The 19915-nt window shown below is 45.9% G+C and overlaps 1 protein-coding gene across 1 annotated transcript in view; it reads left to right on the plus strand.

Moving 5' to 3' along the window:
- Positions 1 to 599: 599 nt before the first annotated feature.
- The window catches only part of glsa (glutaminase a), a 38027-nt gene continuing 18711 nt past the window's right edge, over positions 600 to 19915 (plus strand). Inside the window, exons 1-6 of the mRNA XM_030067903.1 lie at positions 600 to 999; positions 9916 to 10006; positions 12079 to 12197; positions 17554 to 17683; positions 18688 to 18767; positions 19238 to 19401. Coding sequence (XP_029923763.1) covers positions 734 to 999; positions 9916 to 10006; positions 12079 to 12197; positions 17554 to 17683; positions 18688 to 18767; positions 19238 to 19401 — 850 coding nt within the window. The 5' untranslated portion in view covers positions 600 to 733. The remainder of the gene's footprint in view (positions 1000 to 9915; positions 10007 to 12078; positions 12198 to 17553; positions 17684 to 18687; positions 18768 to 19237; positions 19402 to 19915) is intronic.

The following is a 19915-nucleotide window of genomic DNA, read 5'->3' on the forward strand; positions in this document are numbered from 1 at the left end:
GACCTGTGGGTATAGTTAACCACCTGCAGTTTATTCCACAGTGCATTATATCATCATAATATCAATAACATAATAATACATGACTGTAATATCATGATAATAATGTTCTTGTGGGTTGTACAGCATATTAATAGCGCTCAAATGGCAGTTTACTGGACTAAATAGCATTTTCCATGCTGTGGTAGCTCTGTAATGTTATTACAGCAACAGACAGAGACTCGCAGCGTGTCTGTGGCGCTCCAGGCTCGCAGTTTCCTTATCTCGTCTGTTGTCTCTGTGATATTCCTATGATATTCCCACGGGAATGCTGTGATATGCGCATGTCCTTGTACTGAAGGACTGGTGTCCTTATGGTTGTTCTATACGGTGCAAAACTGTAACTGTCAATAAATGAAGCATATTTAATAACAAATAATAATCAATAAGATGTTTGCTCGTGCGCTGGTGTTGGGAAAAGCTCGTAAAAGAAAACACGCACCCGGTGAAAACAGAGGGCGTGAGCAGCTCGTTTGACTGATAGCTGTCTAAGCCAATCAGCGCAGAGTCTGCGCTGCCATGAGCCAATCAGAAACGGGCAAGGCGTGAAAGGTAGGTTGTGCCGGTGAGTCACCGGGAGAACCGTTACTCCGCCGACACTTCCAACGGGAAAACGCGCGTTACTTTCGGTGAAATTTCCTCCGCGAAGCCTCGGTTAACGCCAGTCACACGGATTCTTCTGCTCGACGGGATTGAAATGTTACATTTTCGGTCTTCGGTGGCGCTCAAGGAGTTGTTTCAATCCCAGCTGAAGCGTCCCCTGACAGGTGCCGGCGGTGGTAAAGCGTCTCCAGCCGCCTGCTGCTTCAGCACCGCGGGCTCGGCGGTCAGGGCGCCGGCCAGAGGGCAGCCAGCCGCCGGATGGAAACCCCCGCAGCACTGGGCGAGAAAACACGGCGTCAGGGCGTTTTGCTCCAAGGGAGACGGCCACAATGAAGCCAACAAGGACTCGGCCGCCGAGAAGTGAGTAAACGCCGGTCTGCTGTCAGCCGGCAGCCCGGATCCTCCTCCCGTCTCCGGCGGAGGAGCGGCGAGGCTCCGCTAGGAAGTCCCGTCAGCTCAGGGCCGCCCTGCTGATCCGTGCGTGGACAAACCGCACAGAACACAAGTCAACACCTAAAACCAACATTTAGTTTGTTGTGGTCAATTCGGCATGCAGGTCGTGTGCGAAACCTCCTCGGATTTAGATTTAAATGTCAACTTCGGGGTCTGATGCTCGCTGCGCTGAACCCGCGGCGGCGGAGGAAGATTGTGGGAATAAGAGGCGAAAAGTTGGGTTTTTTATCGAAATAGATCCGGCTTTGACTATTGGATGTTTACCGAATTCAACAGGGGCTCGTCCTCATTAATAAAAGGTGTTAAGTCAACTTCTGTGTGCTATGAACGCAGCCGATAAGCAAGGCACGTTTTAGCAGAGTTTTCAGAATGCAGTTTGGCTAGCCGCTAACTGGCTAGCTCAGAGGCTAACAGCTAACATGACTGGAAACACACCAGGTAAACCAGTGACGCTGCGCTCACACACACCTGCTCACTTAACCTTACTGAGGCAGCCTGAGTCCTGATTTCTGTCAAACACATGTGAAACTGGGCGATGAGCAGATGTGCAAGAAATTACCCCCCAAAATTAGCAAGGAACTAGTCAGGAATGTTGCAAAATCAAATGATAAGAAAATGACTCGAAAATTATCAAAAAATTGGTAAAAATTAACTACAAGAAAATGAAATTGAATGAAAAATCCGTCATGAATGAATGAATGAATGAATAAAAGAAGATTGTGTTGTATTAAATTGTCACAAAGTGAAAGAAACATGTCGGAAAATAAACAAAAAGTAAAAAAAAAAAGTAAATAAAATAAAAAAATGTATCCCTCCCAGAAAATTAATATATGAAAGTATAATTGTATATTTAAGATTAGACTTCAAGCATATTGACATAAAATTATCTCTCAACAAATGACAATAATACTCATAAAAACAAATAATATTGAAATAGAAAATTAGAAAGAAAAATTAATAATGATATTGATGAAAAATATAAAATTGCAGTAAAGTAAATTATCAGGAAAAAATAGCAAAACCAAACCAAAAAAAAAAAAAAAAAAAAAAACAGTGACAGTGTGCCACGCTTTGAAACCTGAGCCAAGTGTCCTGATTTATTTCAAAAACATGAAAAATGGAGATGAGCAAATTTGCAAGAAATTACCAAGAAATTTGCAAGAAACTAGTCAGAAATTAAGAGAGAAAATTACCAAAAAACAATAAAAAAAAAATGAGTACAAACAAATTACAAGAAAATGACCCAAAATTGTTTCTTAACAGAAAATCCAGAAAACGTTTTGCTGAATCTGCGGTCAGCAGCGTGTGAGGGGGCGACGTGTCTGATAACAGAGACGTGTGCAGTCGCTTCAGTTTGCTCATAACCAGCAGCAGCATCATGTCATATCACACACACACACACACACACACACACAGAGCACATGCTAAACTCAGTGATGCATCAAAGTGAGCTCAGCTGCTGGTGCTTCGGTGAAAACGATAACACACACATACACACACACACACACACACACATGCCTATCTGTGTAAGCCACCCTCCACCCTGAGCAGGTGCGCTCACACTCGCTGAACTCTGTGGTCGTGCTGAAGGTCAGTCGTGACCCCGGCTGGACGGCCCTCTGCAGGCAGGCGGGACGGGAGCGGCTCAGAGCTCTGCCTCGGTCACGGAGGCTGTGATGCTGCGGCGTCTCTCTCACAGGAAGTCGTTCCTCACGGGGGGTTAGAGGGAGCAGGGCGTGTGGTGAGGCTCCCAGATCAGACTCAGGGCCAAAACCCCAAATCACCAGGCCGACCCCGCTGAGAGCCTCTGGAGTCCTGCTGCGGGCCGATTCAGCTGCAGGAACACAGCTCGGCTTCACATTAAAAGCCCTCCTCCGATCCTTTTTCAAATGCAGGGAAATACAGTTTGTGAAGCTCAGTGCGTGACAGGGTTTATTTTGTGTTGTTATGTTTTGGGAGCCTACATTTCCCAGAATCCCCATAGCCTCTCTCTGAAAACCTTTCATATCATTGTGCTGCTTTGCATTCTTGTGTATGGAGGCTGCAGCGGTGCATTCTGGTCTGTGGAGGCTGCAGCGGTGCATTCTGGTCTGTGGAGGCTGCAGCATTGCATTCTGGTCTGTGGAGGCTGCAGCGGTGCATTCTGGTCTGTGTGCTGCTCCTTGATGGTTGTTGTATGTCGGTCCAAAATGGCAAAAAAAAAACAACAACAAAAAAACACTTCTGCCTCCTGCTGACAGCCTCCATGTGAGGTGTGTCCATGATGATGATGATGATGATGATGATGAGATGCTGCTGTCTTCCTGCTCTGCATACCCAGGAGACAGACGCTGCATCATCATCATCATCATCATCGTTGGCATCGTCGGCGGTGTGAGTGAGTCAGGGATTTCACAGTCACAGTTTGGTTTGGTGTCAGAAGCTGCGTGTCGTCGACGGCGGTGGAAAAACACAGATGCATTCTGGGTGCCGAGCTGAAGCACCTGAGCGCTGCGACGCTCGACTGCTGAGTGAAAAAAAACAAAAAAAAACACATTTTGTTTCTGTGAGTGGGAAACCAGAGCGATGCTGAGTCAGCAGAGTCAGCAGGTTACATAAACACATATTTATACTTTAACGTGAAAACACATGCAGGCTTTACCAGCCGGACTCTGTGTTTTTCTGTTTACTTGCTTATTTACCTTCATCCAGTCAAGAGTATTTTTTTGGACCGTTGTATTCTGCACTAACACGTCTGTGGCTCAGTAGGAAAGGTGCAAATGCAAAGTACTTCAGCAACAGCCATCAGAACTGGGAAGTTTACAATTCACCTTACCATGAACCAGTTAGACTGATGGCTAATGATGAGAATACCGTTACTACTACCACTGATGATTGTAATAATAATGATAATAATTCTACAAAGTGCTTTGACAGACAGCAGAATAACATCAGAAAGACAAACGAGCAAGAAAACATGAAGGATGCAGACAGAAGGATGGTGAAAGATAAAAAAGGGGGAAAATTACTACTACTGCTGCAAATAATGATAACAACAAATATTAGTAAATATAATCAATAATAATGAATCAATGTTACAACTACAGGAATAAAACTAACAATTAAAGAAATAAAATAAAATACAGTACTGATTGGTTGATGTCGTGGCTTCAGAAACGGGCCTGCGACGCGTCGGCATTAAACGCAGCATCGCACGTCACCTTACAGACGGCGTCCTGACAAGGCGTCGTCACGGCAACAGATCGCCTCGTCGTCCCGTTCACGGATCATTTGCTTCAGTCCTGGTCTGTCAGCAGCTGCTCCGAGGAACCAGCAGCTTCATCTGTACCGATGCTAAAACTGTTTTATTAAAGCCAGTAAACAAATGGCAGCTTTCGACTGGGCGCTCCGCTCACAGCCGAGATACACAAGAGATGATCCCACTTGATTCTGACTCTAATCAACTTGTTTCTTGAATGACGTGTCATTTCCTTGATCCTGGTGGCTGATCTGCCTCATTCTGCCTCCTTCCAACACATTTAGACTTTATATTCAAATTCCTGAAACACTGGTGCTGATGTCTTATTTCTGTTAATGGAAACCACCAGTGACTAACACCACTACTGGATCTGGACTTCTACAGCTGAAGAGACGTCCTCATGAACGAAAATACAAATAAAACTAACGTTTGGTAAAAAGATAAAACTTAAATTAACACTGATTTCATCTCTTCAGTGGCAGAAAAAACAAGATTTGAACCCTGAAACTGAGACTGGATGACCTGAGCTTTTTCATTATTACTGTTGTTACTGTCTGTTCCTGCAGAGCATGCTGGGTACTGGAACGTACTGACGCGTGTCATCAGTATCGCTCAAAAAAACATCCAAAAACAGGCTGCAGGGAATTAAACAGAGTGAACAACATGTTGAAACAGAAGTGAGACACAAAGCAGAGTGAGCGGTCACCTCCGGAGTGGGCCGTGAACACACCGTCTCCTGACGGGTTAAAACCCGTCGGCGTCGCCCGCCCACGCCGCTCCTCCACAGTTTGGCTCCTCGCCGCCTCCAGGAAGAGGAGAGTCACCCTCCCAGATTGATTTGTGCTGAAAGGCCAGGGATTAATGCGGACCTCCGCCCCAAACCAATCAGTCCTGAGTCCTGACACGTGGAGGTCAGTGAACGCACCATCGATCTGGGGCAGTAAACGCAGCAGACAGAGCGGCTCAGGCAGCATCCCATGTTAACGCGATGCTTCGTACATGATGCTTTACATGCCGTGTGTGACCTGTGGACGCAGCGTCGCCCTCCAGTGGACTGGACTGCTCTGTTCATGTCAGGCTGTCGTGTGTCAGCCACTGAAATATTTTTTGCGGTGCGGTGCGTAAACAAACCACCGTGAAGTTTCTGTTTACCTGCCTGTAGGGGTGCAACGGATCAAAAAACTCACGGATCGGATCGTATCACAGTTTTGACTCTTTTTTGATCTTTTTTCGGATCAGCACAAAAAAAAAAAGACAAATATAACTTTGTCCTCCATTTATTTTGTAAAACACTTTTGCCCATTAAATTGAAACATTCAACTAAAAATGCCCATCCAATGTTTAATTAAAATTTTAAATTATATAAAAACAAGTTAAATTGCAATTTAAGGCATGATACCTTCTAATTTAGCGTGGCACATACCGTAATGATTTTATCCACCAGGGACGGTTTTTGCTATGGGCAATGTGGGCAACCACCCAGGGCGCAATCTACTTGGGGGCACATGAGCGCCCTCCAAAAAAAAAAAAAAAAGAAGAAAAGTGCATCCTCAAAAAAAAAAAAAAAATCGCCAGTTTTCTAGAGTACCATACTGACCTGCATAAAAGATGACCCTGATTTTAAGACGACCCCTCTTTTTCAAGACCCTTTTTTGGAAAATTAGGCTACTTTTTATATGGACAAAATCTTGTTTGAATAAAAAAGCCACCGGTCGGCACCAGGCCGTCTGGCGCTGCGGTAGGAGGAGTAACATGGAAGGGCGCAAGCCAGTTATTTCGCCTGGGGCGGCAACACAGGCAGAACCGCCACTGTCCACCATCCTTTCTCCATCATCACTGTGTGTTACAGGGAAGCCAAAATGCTCCCATACATGCGACTTAAATGATGCAGGAGGTTTTTCAAGTTCCTCTCCTCCTCCGCTAGCCGTGATTACTGCAGCGCTTGACCAGTGTGGATTGCACATGCGCCCTTCAAACGCGCACAATTTTTTTTTTCATCAACCAATCCGCGGACCACGTGCGCGCCGAACCGTGGAGAGGGATCCGTACGGATCACAGATCAACGATGATCCGTTGCACCACTACCTGCCGGCTCAGATTTCGTTGATTTGTCGTGTTTCTTCACTTCCAAGGTGAGCGTCTCCATGGAGGCAGAAATCCTGTGACGCTTGACCTCTGACCTGGTGCCGCTGTGCAGGACGCTCTGTTGGTTCACTGATGTGATGACCAGAGTGCAGTGTGCACGGGGTATTTTATTTTGGAAAGTGAGCGGATGCTTTATGCTGTGCAGCCTGATGGAAAGCAGGCGCCTCTGAAACTTTTTATTTTTCCGCTTCTGAAATGTTTTTTACAGCGCAGGAATCAAGACTGTACTCGTTTTTGGCAGCTGAATCTGAAGGGTCCTCATGTCAGTGCAGGTTTGCGTACTGCACCTTTAACAGTACTGTCCTGCTGGCTGGCTGATCACACTGTTCACACACACACACACACACACACACACCATAACAAGCTGCTACACAGTTGATACTTTATTATCCAACAGAGACACGGCTGGTTGGTGGCTGGTCGCTTTTATATTCAGCGATATTCAAAAAAAATGTTTTTGGTGCAGCAGTGAGGTCATCTATGGCCCGTGGACAGAGTGTGTGTGTGTGTGTGTGTGTGTGTGTGTGTGTGTATAATCGCCAACGACCTTTAAAGCAGAGAGAGCAGCAGAGGCAGACTGGGGGGGTTAATAAGGCGATCGGGGCGGGTCCAGATGTCTGATGGTCCACCTTTCACCTGCGGAGCCACGCAGCTCCACACACACACACACACACACACCTCAGCAAAACAAACCCAAGCTGCCCGCCGTCCCACAGGAAGCGGAGCAGCGGGCGTCACTGGCTTACCACCTGTCAATCAGTCAGTCACTGATCCTGTATTGATTAGGTATTGATGGGCTGTGTGAGTGCAGGTCTCGTTTCCTGTGTTTAATCGCTGGTTTGCCGTTGCAGCTCCTGAAGGCGTCCCTCAATAATAATTACTGTCAACATTTGGGTTTATTTTTAGACTCAGACCTACTTAACACAGCGCAGCTTCTTATTTTTGGACTTTTGCATGAACTCGTCTGATCACGTTCATCATTTAATTTTAATTTATTTGTGTAAAGATGAGATTTTACTGAATTTTTTTTTTGTACATTTTTTGTCAGATATTTTCAGCTCCTGTCCATTTCATTCATTCATTCATTTGATTGATTGTTACTGTCCTGCCTGTGTGTGTGTGTGTGTGTGTGTGTGTGTGTGTTCATTTGAATCACATCAATAGCTGTGCTTATTGCTGATCTGATGTCTCTGTTACTAATTCACTGTTATTCCCTCTGCACTCTCTCTCTCCCTGTTGTTGATCCGCTTGCTTTGCATTTGTAAGTATGTTTCTATTTTTCATTTCATTTTATTGTTTTGTTTGTTTCATTATTTTATTTTATTTATTTATGTTTTTTGATCCCGTCTCCTGGTAGAAGTTTGTGTGTTTACTGGGCGAAGCTGCAGCTGACAGCTGCTCTTCAAATGACCTCACTTCCTGCCAGCGGCTGCGCTTCTGTCCCTCCCCTCCGCCACCCCTCCACCTCCCCGACACACACACACACACACACACACACACACACACACACAGGAGTGTATTCCCTCAGCAGCAGCAGCCGTCCATTAATGAGGTCAGAGCTGGACACCAACGATGAAAAAGCCTCCAGGTTTCATCCGGACACTGCGAGCCGCGTCTTGTGGAAATCATTTCTAACGCAGGTTTAATGCTGCGTTCCAGACACGTCAGAAAAGTGGGAAATTCCAGTTTCCCGCTAGAAAAAACACAATTCTGAGATTTAACTGGTTCTTTTCAAACCTGAGACCAAAATTGTTTGATTTCTTTCAAGCCTTTGAAAGCTGAGCCACCTGCTCGGGGCTCAAAGGGTTCAATTCTTGTGAGACGCCGAGGCTGCGTCCGGACGCCGAGGCTGCGTCCGGACGCCGAGGCTGCGCCCGGACGCCGTCACGCGTGTTTACCTACAGAAATCTGACGGCCTCCAGCTTCAGAGGGTTAAAAGGTTAAACTCTCAGGTTTTAATTTCTGCTTCATTCCTGTTCGGCTGCTGACTGGAGCCTCAGCTTCATAAACACTCTGACTTCCTCTCCCAGCGCCCAGGCCGCCGTCCCATGATGCACTGCAGCGTGACAGCGTGGGCCTGGGCTCCCGGAGCTTTGCACAAATCCAGTTTGGTGTTGATATGAATCATAGCGGAGCTCCCGCCGAGAGCCGGGCGAGCCCCGCGCCCCCCCCGACCGGCTAACACGCTACTAACTTTCCTCCCAGAGAAGAAGACAAACGCTGCCTGGATACCAGTCAGGAAACCAGTCTGCCACACCAGTCTGAGCAAAGCAGGAGGAGAAGCTGAGCAGGAATCAACAGATAGAAAATACATGAAAACATTCAGCAGTTCACTGCCAAAGAAACTCCTCAGAACCTCAGAGACATTCAGAGCAGGTCAGAGGTTACGCCCACAGACTTCAGGTCTTTATGCTAAGCTAACAGGAGATGATTCCCAAAGGGACCGAACCTCAAAGGTGGAAACAGCTGGTCTCAGTTTGAAAAAGGGGCATTTCACCCTAAAATGCCAAAAGTAGCTGTAAGGATTCAGCTTCCTCCAGATATTTGACACCACAGCGTTCCTGACTGGTATCCTGACAGCAGCAGGTAACATGTGACTTTCCACCGGCCCTCCTGCAGTGTGTTAACATGACACAACACAATAACACACAGTAACACACAGTAACACACAATAATACTGCTGCCTCAGTCGTTTCCTTTTAAAGTAATTGAAATCTTAATGAATTTAATAGACACTAAAAATGCACAGAAATACATGTTTATGACTGTTACATGTTTGTTTGGGTTATTATTGACATGCTGGTCTGCGGTCAAGACGTTTTCTGACTGTAAGGCGTTTTTATTGAAGCTTTGTAGTGTTTTGAATAATCATATCAGTATCACAGCAGTTTAAATATTTTGCTGTAATGCCTGTAAGCTTCTGTGTCACAGCAGTGTTATTGTTAGCGCCCGTGCTTTTCCACATGAAGACTACATTTCCCATCAGCCCCTGCTGCTTCTTGCACCAGATTTCCCTTTCCACAGCGTCAGAGGCATTTTACTGTGACGTTATGTCTTTAAAGATTGTTATTCTAATATGAGGAACTACATGAGATGATAATCTGCAGGTGTGTAAATGCAGCGTTTTGCAGTGAACAGTATTATTGTGTGTGCGTGTGTGTGTGTGTGCGTGTGTGTGTGTGTGTGTGTGTGTGTGTGTGAGAAACACTGGAACAAGGCCGGTGTGTGTTTTCCACTGCAGTGTTTTCAGTCCGACTCACCGCTTCTCCTTCCAGTCCAAACGCTTTTCTCTCCCTCCTGCCGCAGTTTCCTCCTGTTTCCGTTCACTTATTTATTTATTTAGTTAGTCATATTTTAGATATTTTTATATTTATTTGTATATGTGTATGTGTGTCTGTATATATTTATGTGTGTGTGTGTTTGCTGTGGTGCAGGAGAAGGAAGGCTGGCATCCTGCCCAGCCTGGAGGACCTGCTGTTCTACACCATCGCAGAGGGACAGGAGAAGATCCCAGCGCACAAATTCACCACAGTGAGTCAGGCAGCGAACACACCACCGTCTGTCCTGACGACCAGCTGACAGGAAGCTGACCACGGCGTCCCGGTCACAGCGCAGGGAGCGAATTAGGAGACAGAAACAAAAACCACAGCTAAGAGGATTAGCAGTTAGAGTCTTTTTTTTTTGTTTGTTTTGATTTGATTTGATTTGATTTGATTTGATTTGATTTGATTTGATTTGATGAGCCACAGATTCACAGAATCCATCATGTAAGCAGCCAGACTGACAGAAATCACCTGCTGGTTTTGTTTCCCACAGTGTTCAGGCATCACACAGGAAGTAGAAACAGTCTGGACAGTTTCCTGACAGAGCTGAGTCAGGCAGAAGCGTCACGTCTGCCTGTCCTTCATTCCTATCAGGTTAAACGTCCACACATAAAAACACTTATAACCTAAAAACAGCTCTCTAAACCGTTATTTGAAAAAACAAAAATGAGTTGCACTTTCTTAAATGTGTCTTAGCGTTGTTTGAACCCCGACAAGAGAAATACATTTATTTATTTATTTATTTATTTATTTATTTGGATCCCCATTAGCTGTCGCCCTAGGCAACCGCTACTCTTCCTGGGGTCCACACAAAATAAAAGTACATACAACAATGGACTTAAATATAAACACTTATACAAACAAACAAATTAAATGTAAACAAGTATCTGAACAAATAGACACTTAAACAAAGGTTAATCCGTCATCATCAAGAAACACAAAATTTGCGTAACGATCTAAGCAAAAGCATCCCAGATTCAATAGATATATAATATGACACCTCCTAATTATCCTATATTACCATACATTAACATTTGGAATCTATTTATCCTTATATTATCATGATGTGCTAAATTATATGTAATACCATAAGTATACTTCTTATAATACAATCAAAGCTATATAAATATTATTATTGTTATAATTACTATTATTACTATTACTATTAATATCCTCATCATTATCACCGTTATCACCATTCTTATTAAGACAAATATATAAAGGCTACATACTCTTTTGTCTTGTTCCCAGTGCACATAAACACTTCCTTGTTCTCAAATTAAAGTTTTCCCTGCTGCAGTAAATACTGTTTTACTAATACTTTGAATTTATTAATGTTTGTGGTAAGCTTGATCTTTTTTGGCAGTGAGTTCCATACTTTCATACCTCTATAGATAACAGTTTTTTTTATGGCATTTGTTCACACTCTCGGTAAGGTCAAATCTCTCATAGCTGCGTGCCTGTCCATCTTTTTATTTATTAATTCATTAATTTATTGTTGGTAAACAAACAAAGAAATCTCTCAAATCATGTTTGCACTCCTGTATTGAGAGAAATCCTTTGTACAGTTTGTTTTAGCCCATCACTTTATACTACACCAAATCAGGCCAAACAGTGGATTAATGTGATCATAGCAACCAGCCTCATTAATAAAGACACATACGGCTCGTTTTTGTCGTTGAACTGTTGAATTTTTAAAGGTCGACCCCCGACATTTCCACACAGTGAGATATAATATATAAGGAAGTACAAACGACCAGTAAAATCATATAATCCTGTTCATTTATACATGATTGCTACTGACTTTGAAACTTTTCATTTAATATAGTCAATATCTTGTTTCCATTTTAATTTCTGATTAATCTCAACTCCTTGGATTATTATCATAGCAGATTTTTAAGTCAGTATCCCCGTCTGTTTCTTGCTGATTCCAGCTTCCTTTCAATAGCAAACAAAAGTTCCTTTGGATTTTTCCCGCATGTCGTTCAGTCCCATCAGACCGAACACAAAGCGCAGTCTTCAGCGTAAAGTCAAGAATTACTTTGTGGAGGAAATATGAGGCTTTTATTTTGACGCTGCAGTGCTCCAGTATTTGCCTGGTGGCGGTTTCCCTCTCATTTAAGCTCATAAGAAGAAGCACAACATTTTTATGGACATTATTTAAATTCAGGGTAACAAAATGCAAATGTCTTTAACGTGACCCGTGACCCCCCCCCCCCCCCCTCCCCTTCCTCCTCCTCCTCCCCCCCCCCCCCCCCCCCCCCCCCTCCTCCTCTGCAGGCTCTTAAAGCCACGGGGCTTCGCACCGGAGACCCGCGGCTCAAGGAGTGCATGGAGATGCTGAAGGTGACCTTGAAGACGACCTCAGACGGGGCGCTGGACCGACACCTCTTCAAGAAGTATGCTTTCTCTCTTTTTTTTTCTTTAATTTAACCAGGCAGCCTCCCTGAGCTTTACAGGCTGTGTTTAAAAAAGAAACTGAAGCAGGTTTGGAAACACTGGCTGACCCACGTGGGATCTGACAGATTCACAGATTGCCGAGATGGCAGCTGATATTTTGAGTTTGAGAATGAAATTAGACCTTTTCTTTGTGGATTTTGCACCAATATGACCATGCGAAGGTACTGAGAGGCTGCTTTCTTGAACAAACAACTGCAGCATTATAACACACTGTCAGCCAATGCTTGATATGAACCCTGAGGAAATAAAGAATAAATACACAGCTCAATAAACATCATATCTGTTCAGCAACAGTCAACTGCTGGCCACTTGAGTAAGTAATATATTTTCAAAGAACAGTCTCACTGCGATGAAATGTCTTCCCTGTGCAGACACACCCACCTTGTCTGCACAGGGCAGAGCCTGTGTGTCCCTCAGAGATCTGGAGGTCAGAGGTCAAGGGACTGAAAACAGACATGCCAGTCCTTTTTAGCCTAACTTTGGAGCAACATTTAGCCACGTCGCTGAGAGCCTCGCATGACAAACTGGACAGAGATGGATTGTTTACGCTGTAAATATGATACCACCATCTTCTCTTTAGCTTTAAAACTGAGCCTCTGCAGCCTCTGAAAAACAGCCTGACCCCTCGACTGGTAAAGACTCAAGGGTCCATCTTATATTCTTGGAAAAAGCCATGCCGGTTTTCCCTCCCACAGTTTAGCTGAACTCTGAAGTGATATTTAACCTGTTTGCTGGCAACCCTAGCATGACAATGATGGATTCCTTAGGTCGTCAAAGTTTCATATGATCGCGGTTTCTTCACTCTTGATCACATGAATGCAAGAAAAGCACATTATTTTTCTCCGTCAGCGCTCCAAAATGCGGAGGGCTGAGCAGATGATTTCCTATGCAGGAGGAGGCTGTTGGTCCTCACGGTGGAGCTGCGTGACGAGACTCTGCAGAGGATTACAGGCTCCGTGCTGAAGTGTCACGGCGGCCTCGTGTTTTCACTCGTGTGTTGGAGAGTGTGTGTCCCGCTGAGCTGATCCCCGTCCAGAGAAGTGAAAGTGTTTCTGTTCCCGTCCTCAGACACAGCGGTGCTGTCGGAGCCGCGTCTCCAGGTGTCTCTGTCCGTGACGTTTACTGGCGTCTGGAGTCTGCGTCGTCGCTCTCTGTGCTGCCTCTGAGTTGTGTGAGATGATTTGTCGACCAATCACAGAGCTCGGCAGGAGCCACAGGAACCGGCAGCATCGCTACGCAGCATTTATTTAATCCAGTTTAATACAGTTTTTTTTAATAAATCAGTCTTTACACACAGGCTAAACTGACACGCCAGTATTTAAGATTTAAGGCTCACAGAAATCATGGAGGCAGCGCAGCCGATAGTCCAAGAGAGACCGGCCTCTGAGCGAGACACGAGGATGAACTTTTAAAAAAATTATAATATTACAGAAAAGAATAGTGTGCCCCCCTGTGGTGGTGTGTTTAATGACCTCACAGACCGCCGTCCTCCTGTAGTGATGTGTTTAATGACCTCACAGGCCACCATCCTGCTGTGGTGATGTGTTTAATGACCTCACAGACCGCCGTCCTCCTGTAGTGATGTGTTTAATGACCTCACAGGCCGCCGTCCTCCTGTGGTGATGTGTTTAATGACCTCACAGGCCGCCGTCCTCCTGTGGTGATGTGTTTAATGACCTCACAGGCCACCGTCCTCCTGTGGTGGTGTGTTTAATGACCTCACAGGCCACCGTCCTCCTGTAGTGATGTGTTTAATGACCTCACAGACCGCCGTCCTCCTGTGGTGATGTGTTTAATGACCTCACAGGCCACCGGTGTCTCCAACACCGCCTCCTCTTCTGCCTCCTTGCAGCAGCTCCCTCATTACGACCTCCTCCACCGCCGCCATGTTCGTCGTTGGCAGAGACTTTGGACTCTGCGCTGCCCTCTAGTGGATTTGCTGCTGACCGTCCATGCCGACGTGAAGGACACGTGAAGGCATGCGGGCAGAGACGGTTACAGTGTTTGAAACAGATTTATTTGTTTTCCTATGCAAAAGGAGCATAAATGAGCCTTTATTCAGTTTGAATGTGTCGGCCGCTGATCCTCCTCAGCACCAGGAGCGTGTCTGTGACTCCGGCTGAAACCTTCCACAGTTACATAATATTAAGCTGCCGATTTTTTTTCATTGTTTCCTAATAAATCCTTAAATCCGCCGTGGAGTCAGCCGGGACAGAAAAATCTTCTGAACTTGCACCTTAAATTCATCGTTTTCCACAGCGCAGCGCTCGGTGTGTGTTGTTGCAGCCACGCCGGCGAGCTGTTTAAGTAAAATTCAGCGTTATGAGCATGAATTTTTAATGAGGGTCCATCAGAGGAATTATTAATGCAGGTCAGGGGCCCGTGCGTTTCCTCTGCAGCAGAAAACAGCCACTACATGTCATGAATCATTTAGCTCTGCTGGGGCGTCTGCTGCAGGTTTCCTCTGGACTCGCTCAGCCGCTGCAAGAGGATTAACCGAATAACAGTTTCATTTAGCTTCAGTTTTGATTTCATCTTTTTGAATGAACTGAAAACGATTAATGAGACAAAATGAAACCAAATGAACATATTTTTTGTGAAGCCTTTATTTAACACTGGCTGATTTCATACTAGAGGATGAACTTTACCCAAAATGGAAAAAAGAATCATATTTTTGCCTCATTAAGCAGAGAGAGAGAGAGTGAGAAAGAGAGAGAGAGAGAGAGAGAGAGAGAGAAAGAGGCGAGCTCGAAGGTCATGGCTGCACGGAGCGGCGCTGAACAGATTTGAATCAGCAGTATTTGTGTTCCCGTGCTCACAGCCGGGATCTGTGGCAGGAATTTGCTTCACAAATTCAAAATTTCCTTAAAATATTCCTTCAACCGTGAAGACTGAAAAGGATTTTTCCCCTGTTGCATCCTGTTGACACACAGGGAGGAAGAGTCATGGGATGTTTATGTTGAAATTACAAGGAAAGGAAAAAAATCAGTGGGGCTAAATGCTATAAAATGATCAGTCCACAGCCCCAGTATTTATAATGTGATGAGCTGAAATCCATGTCTGTGAAATGCTGTGAGTCTGAGCAGATTTGCAGATTGAGGCTCTGTGCTGCTGACCGGCTGCAGAACCACAGGAGAACCAATCATCTGCTTCCTAAATGTTCCACATTTCCTTCCTCTGAGCTCAGAGAAATGTGGATTTTGTTTTAGGTAAAGAGAGTCTTCTTCTCTAAAATACAAGCTTTATTTTTTTTGATATGGAGAATGAACTAATATGTGGAAGATTGATTTTACTTTAACTCCTGGTGAAAAGTAACGCTGTTATGTTACTAAACCTTGCAGGGAAGGAGTCAGCAGGCAGTGTGATTCACCACAGATCATACACACTTTAATTTAGTGAAATGTGCCTTTATAAACATAGATCTCATCACAGGTTTTTTTTTTTTTTATGGTGATGCGTTCAGGGAGCATGTCCAGCCCTGCAGCCTGAGCTGGGAGCAGAGCAGGGCTGCAGGTTTGGCCCCGCGGGGCGGCGTCGAGGCAGGCGTGGGCGGCTCGGGTGGTTCGGGCCATATGACGGGTCAGCGGGGAGCTGAACGCGCTGCAGCGAACGCACCGCAGCTCCCGGCTCTGAGGCACGCCGCTCGCTCCCCCCGGGTTATTTATAGAGCGGAGCGGCACGTGAGCCGGGAGGAGGAAGATGCTCAGATCTGTGATGCTGTCCGGCTGCACCGTGCTGCCGTACACACACAGCTCTGGATTTATATCCCTCCGCTCACTTCCACAGCAAAACAGCTCCTGAAGTAAAATAACACTCTCAGCACAGAGACCAGCACACAGGATCATCACCATGGAAACAAAAACAGTCCCAGTTCCCACTTTTCAAAGGAAATTAAACGTCTCTTTTCTTGTTATTTTCCTGTTTGAACTGGAAAGTAGATCCGGCAGGTAGCGTCTGCAGGAAATGTCTGCACAGTAACCTTACACCAATAATAACTGTAATCTCTCTCTCTCTCTCTCTCTCTCTCTCTGTCTCACACACACACACACGCACACACACACACACACACACACACACATTAAAAAAGGGCACCAGGACTTTTTTTTTTTTTTTTTAAATAATATCATAATCCTGTTTGTTAGTGTAGTTTCTTCATGGCTCAAGGTTACTGTGCAAAAGTTTTCTGTAGATGCTGCCTGCCGGATCTACTTTCCAGTTCAAACAGGAAAATAAGAAAAGAGACTTTTTTATGTGAATGTGTGTGATGACAGTTATTATGAACAGTTTTATTGACGTAAAGGTGCAGAGAATGGGAGCTGTTGATGCTGCTGTGTGAGATTTAGCCTTTCCTTATTGGTTGAACCAGCGGAGGCTGTCTGGAGAGTGAAAATAAAACTTGTCTGTTTAACTTGGCGTCAACAGGAATACGCCGCTTGTGTGCTGTAGCGCCTCCCTGTGGATTCAGCTTGAGCCGCAGGTTCAGGTTTTTTCCTGCTGTCTCACCTCGATCACTGTGAGAATCACGGTGAATCTCAGCTGTGTGTTATGAGCTGAGAGGTCAAACGACGAGACTCGAGTTTTTATTCCCGTCTGATGCAGAAATCTGAACCTCCAGGCCGCCGCGGAGCCGTTTTCCCACAAGGCAACAGGAGCGGTGGTGATGTAGTGGAGCGGCTGCAGATGGTCACACACTCGGGGCTGACTGGTGTGTGAACAGTTCACACAGTGTGAAGCTCCTCCATCTGCTGAGGCCTCCCTCAGGCCTGGAGAGACTCAGAGCTCCAGCAGCTGCTGGTTCCTGCTTCACATCAGAACCACATGCAGGTGAAGCAGCTCTGCACACCTGAGGCCGCTCTCTGCAGGTGTGGAGGAATAAAAACAGACGAGTTCAGGTGTTTTTTCTTTCACCTGCTCGTCAGACTGAAGGAAGCTTTTTGAAAAATTTTGCTTTGTGAGAGGAATTTTTTTGTTTTTTTAATTACATTTTAAATGGATAATAAAAATAATCAGATCAATAAACAATGAAAATGTTCACTGAATGAATCCCACTGATTTTTTGTTTTTCTTTCTGAGGTTTTCTTAAACAGAAACAACTTAACGCCCCGTTGGGCTCACGGTGTTTTCTGACAGTCTGAGTGTGTTTTCTGACGGTGTGTGTGTTTTCTGACTGTGTGTGTTTTCTGACGGTGTGTGTGTGTGTTTTCTGACGGTGTGTGTGTGTGTTTGCCCCCCCAGGTGTGTGTGTTTTCCGACGGTGTGTGTGTTTTCTGACAGTGTGTGTGTGTGCCCCCCCAGGTGTGTGCAGAGCAACATCGTCCTGCTCACTCAGGCCTTCAGGAAGAAGTTTGTGATCCCCGACTTCCAGCCGTTCTGCGCCCACATCGACGAGCTCTACGAGAACGCCAAGAACATGTCGGGAGGCCAGGTGAGTGAGGCATGCTGGGAGGCCAGGTGAGTGAGGCATGCTGGGAGGCCAGGTGAGTGAGGCATGCTGGGAGGCCAGGTGAGTGAGGCATGCTGGGAGGACAGCCAGGTGGGACAGGTGTGTGCTGACAGGTGTGTGTTCAGGTTACAGTCAGACAATTAGACAGTCAAACAGACAGACAGTGTGCAGTGTGTGTGTGTGTGTGTGCGTGTGTGTGTGTGTGGATCTGAACATGAAGATGCTGATTATCATCATAAGACCATCAGACGTGTCTGTGCTGCGAGCTGGCGTCTCCATGGTAACAGGCCAGGACAGATGGCTGCCGGCCTCTGCGGCGAGGGGGGGGGGGGGACAAGCTTTTTTGTCCTCACTGATTGGTCAGGAGTTAAAATACCTGATATCTCACCTGAAAACACACACACACACACACACACACACACACACGCGCAGGGTCAGAGATGTTCTATGGAGGCAGATGGCTGACTCGCTGTGCTCCAGTTTGAACCAATCACATCACTCCCTGATGTCACGCAGCATCGCTCAGGTTTCTCTGTAGCCGGTGACTGTCGTCTTCTCTGATTGGACGATACGTCTCTGATGTCACTGTGTTCGTCAGACACCACACACACACACACACACACACACACACACACACACCTTACAACCAGAACACAGTCTTTTCCAGTTTGTGACTCGGCCGGTGTCGGCCTGCTGAGTCAGCAGTGTTTCTGCTTCACACTGATGCAGTCACTTTGCTCAGGGACCAGATTGCTACTCACACACACACACACACACACACACACACACACACGGCCTGCTGATTCAAACTGCTCACAAGCTGCTTCTGTAACCTCGCGGCTCTCTGCTCTGATTTCACCTGCTTCTGTTTGGAAAGTTCAGCACATAAACCTGATTTATCTGTGTGTGTGTGTGTGTGTGTGTGTGTGTGTGTGTGTGTGTGTGTGTGTGTGTGTGTGTGTGTGTGTGTGTGTGTGTGTGTTCAGGTGGCAGACTACATCCCCCAGCTGGCCCGGTTCAGCCCCGACCTGTGGGCCGTGTCGCTGTGCACCATCGATGGACAGAGGTACAACACACACACACACACACACACACACACACACACTCACCTGAAAATGCACACGCTCATAATGCCAAGAGACGATCGCTGACTTAAAAAAGGAGGAAAAGCAGCGTGTTACTATACACCCCTGGAATTAGGATTATTTTAAGATTACAGTTTAGGGAATGAACGTCGGCAAATGATTCTTTAATAAGTTTCTCTCTCTCTCTCTTTAACGCGGCGTCCTTCCTGTAAACGCTTCAGTTTCTGTTTCTGTTTTTTAAAGAGGCTCTTTAGAGAGATTGGAGACGTTTCATCCCAGATTACAAACCTTCACCTCAGCAGGAAGAACAGGAGACGTGACCGTGGCCTCTGAGTTTTTACAGGACGATGATGATTCTGTGTGGCTCTGTGCTCCACTCATGAGTTTTAGTGTCGATTTGATCGTGTAAATAAAGGTTTTTGAAAATAAAAAAACCCTCTCTCTGTGTCAGACACACCGTCGGAGACACCAAGGTTCCCTTCTGCCTGCAGTCGTGCGTCAAGCCGCTGAAATACGCCATCGCCGTCCACGACCACGGCACCGAGTACGTGCACCGCTTCATCGGCAAGGAGCCCAGCGGCCTGCGCTTCAACAAGCTCTTCCTGAACGAGGACGGTGAGACACACACACACACACACACACACACACACACACTCTAACTGAAGCTGAAGTGTTTGGACTGGAGAGTTGGCACAAACCTTCACTACAAGTAAATGCACCGACTTTAAAAAGGACGCACAAGAAACATAAGTAAATGAGTAAATGAAATTAGTTACTTCCACCACCGGATTACAGATAATCCACCCTGACGGCGTCTAATCCTGATGAATCCATCGCAGAAATAGAAACAGAAGAGAGTAGATGCTGATGCTGATGTGCAGCTGCAGTTTGATCCTCTGTGTGAGCGCCGGCGAGGCCGCTTCCTCTGTAACACGATCTGTCTCCGGGCGCCGTTGCCATGGAGATGTGATGAAATGTTAATGCGAGGTGCGGCCCCGCTGTCGGTAAAACACCGTGAGACGTGTCACATGGGCGTGAGGTCATGTGACGGTAAGGAGCTGCTGGCAGGCGGGCGGCGCTCTGCGAGTCGGAGCCGGGCTGCAGTTACCAGACTGACATTTAACAAATA

The sequence above is a fragment of the Myripristis murdjan genome, chromosome 2, assembly GCF_902150065.1.
Source record: "Myripristis murdjan chromosome 2, fMyrMur1.1, whole genome shotgun sequence".
Classification (NCBI taxonomy): Eukaryota; Metazoa; Chordata; class Actinopteri; order Holocentriformes; family Holocentridae; genus Myripristis; species Myripristis murdjan.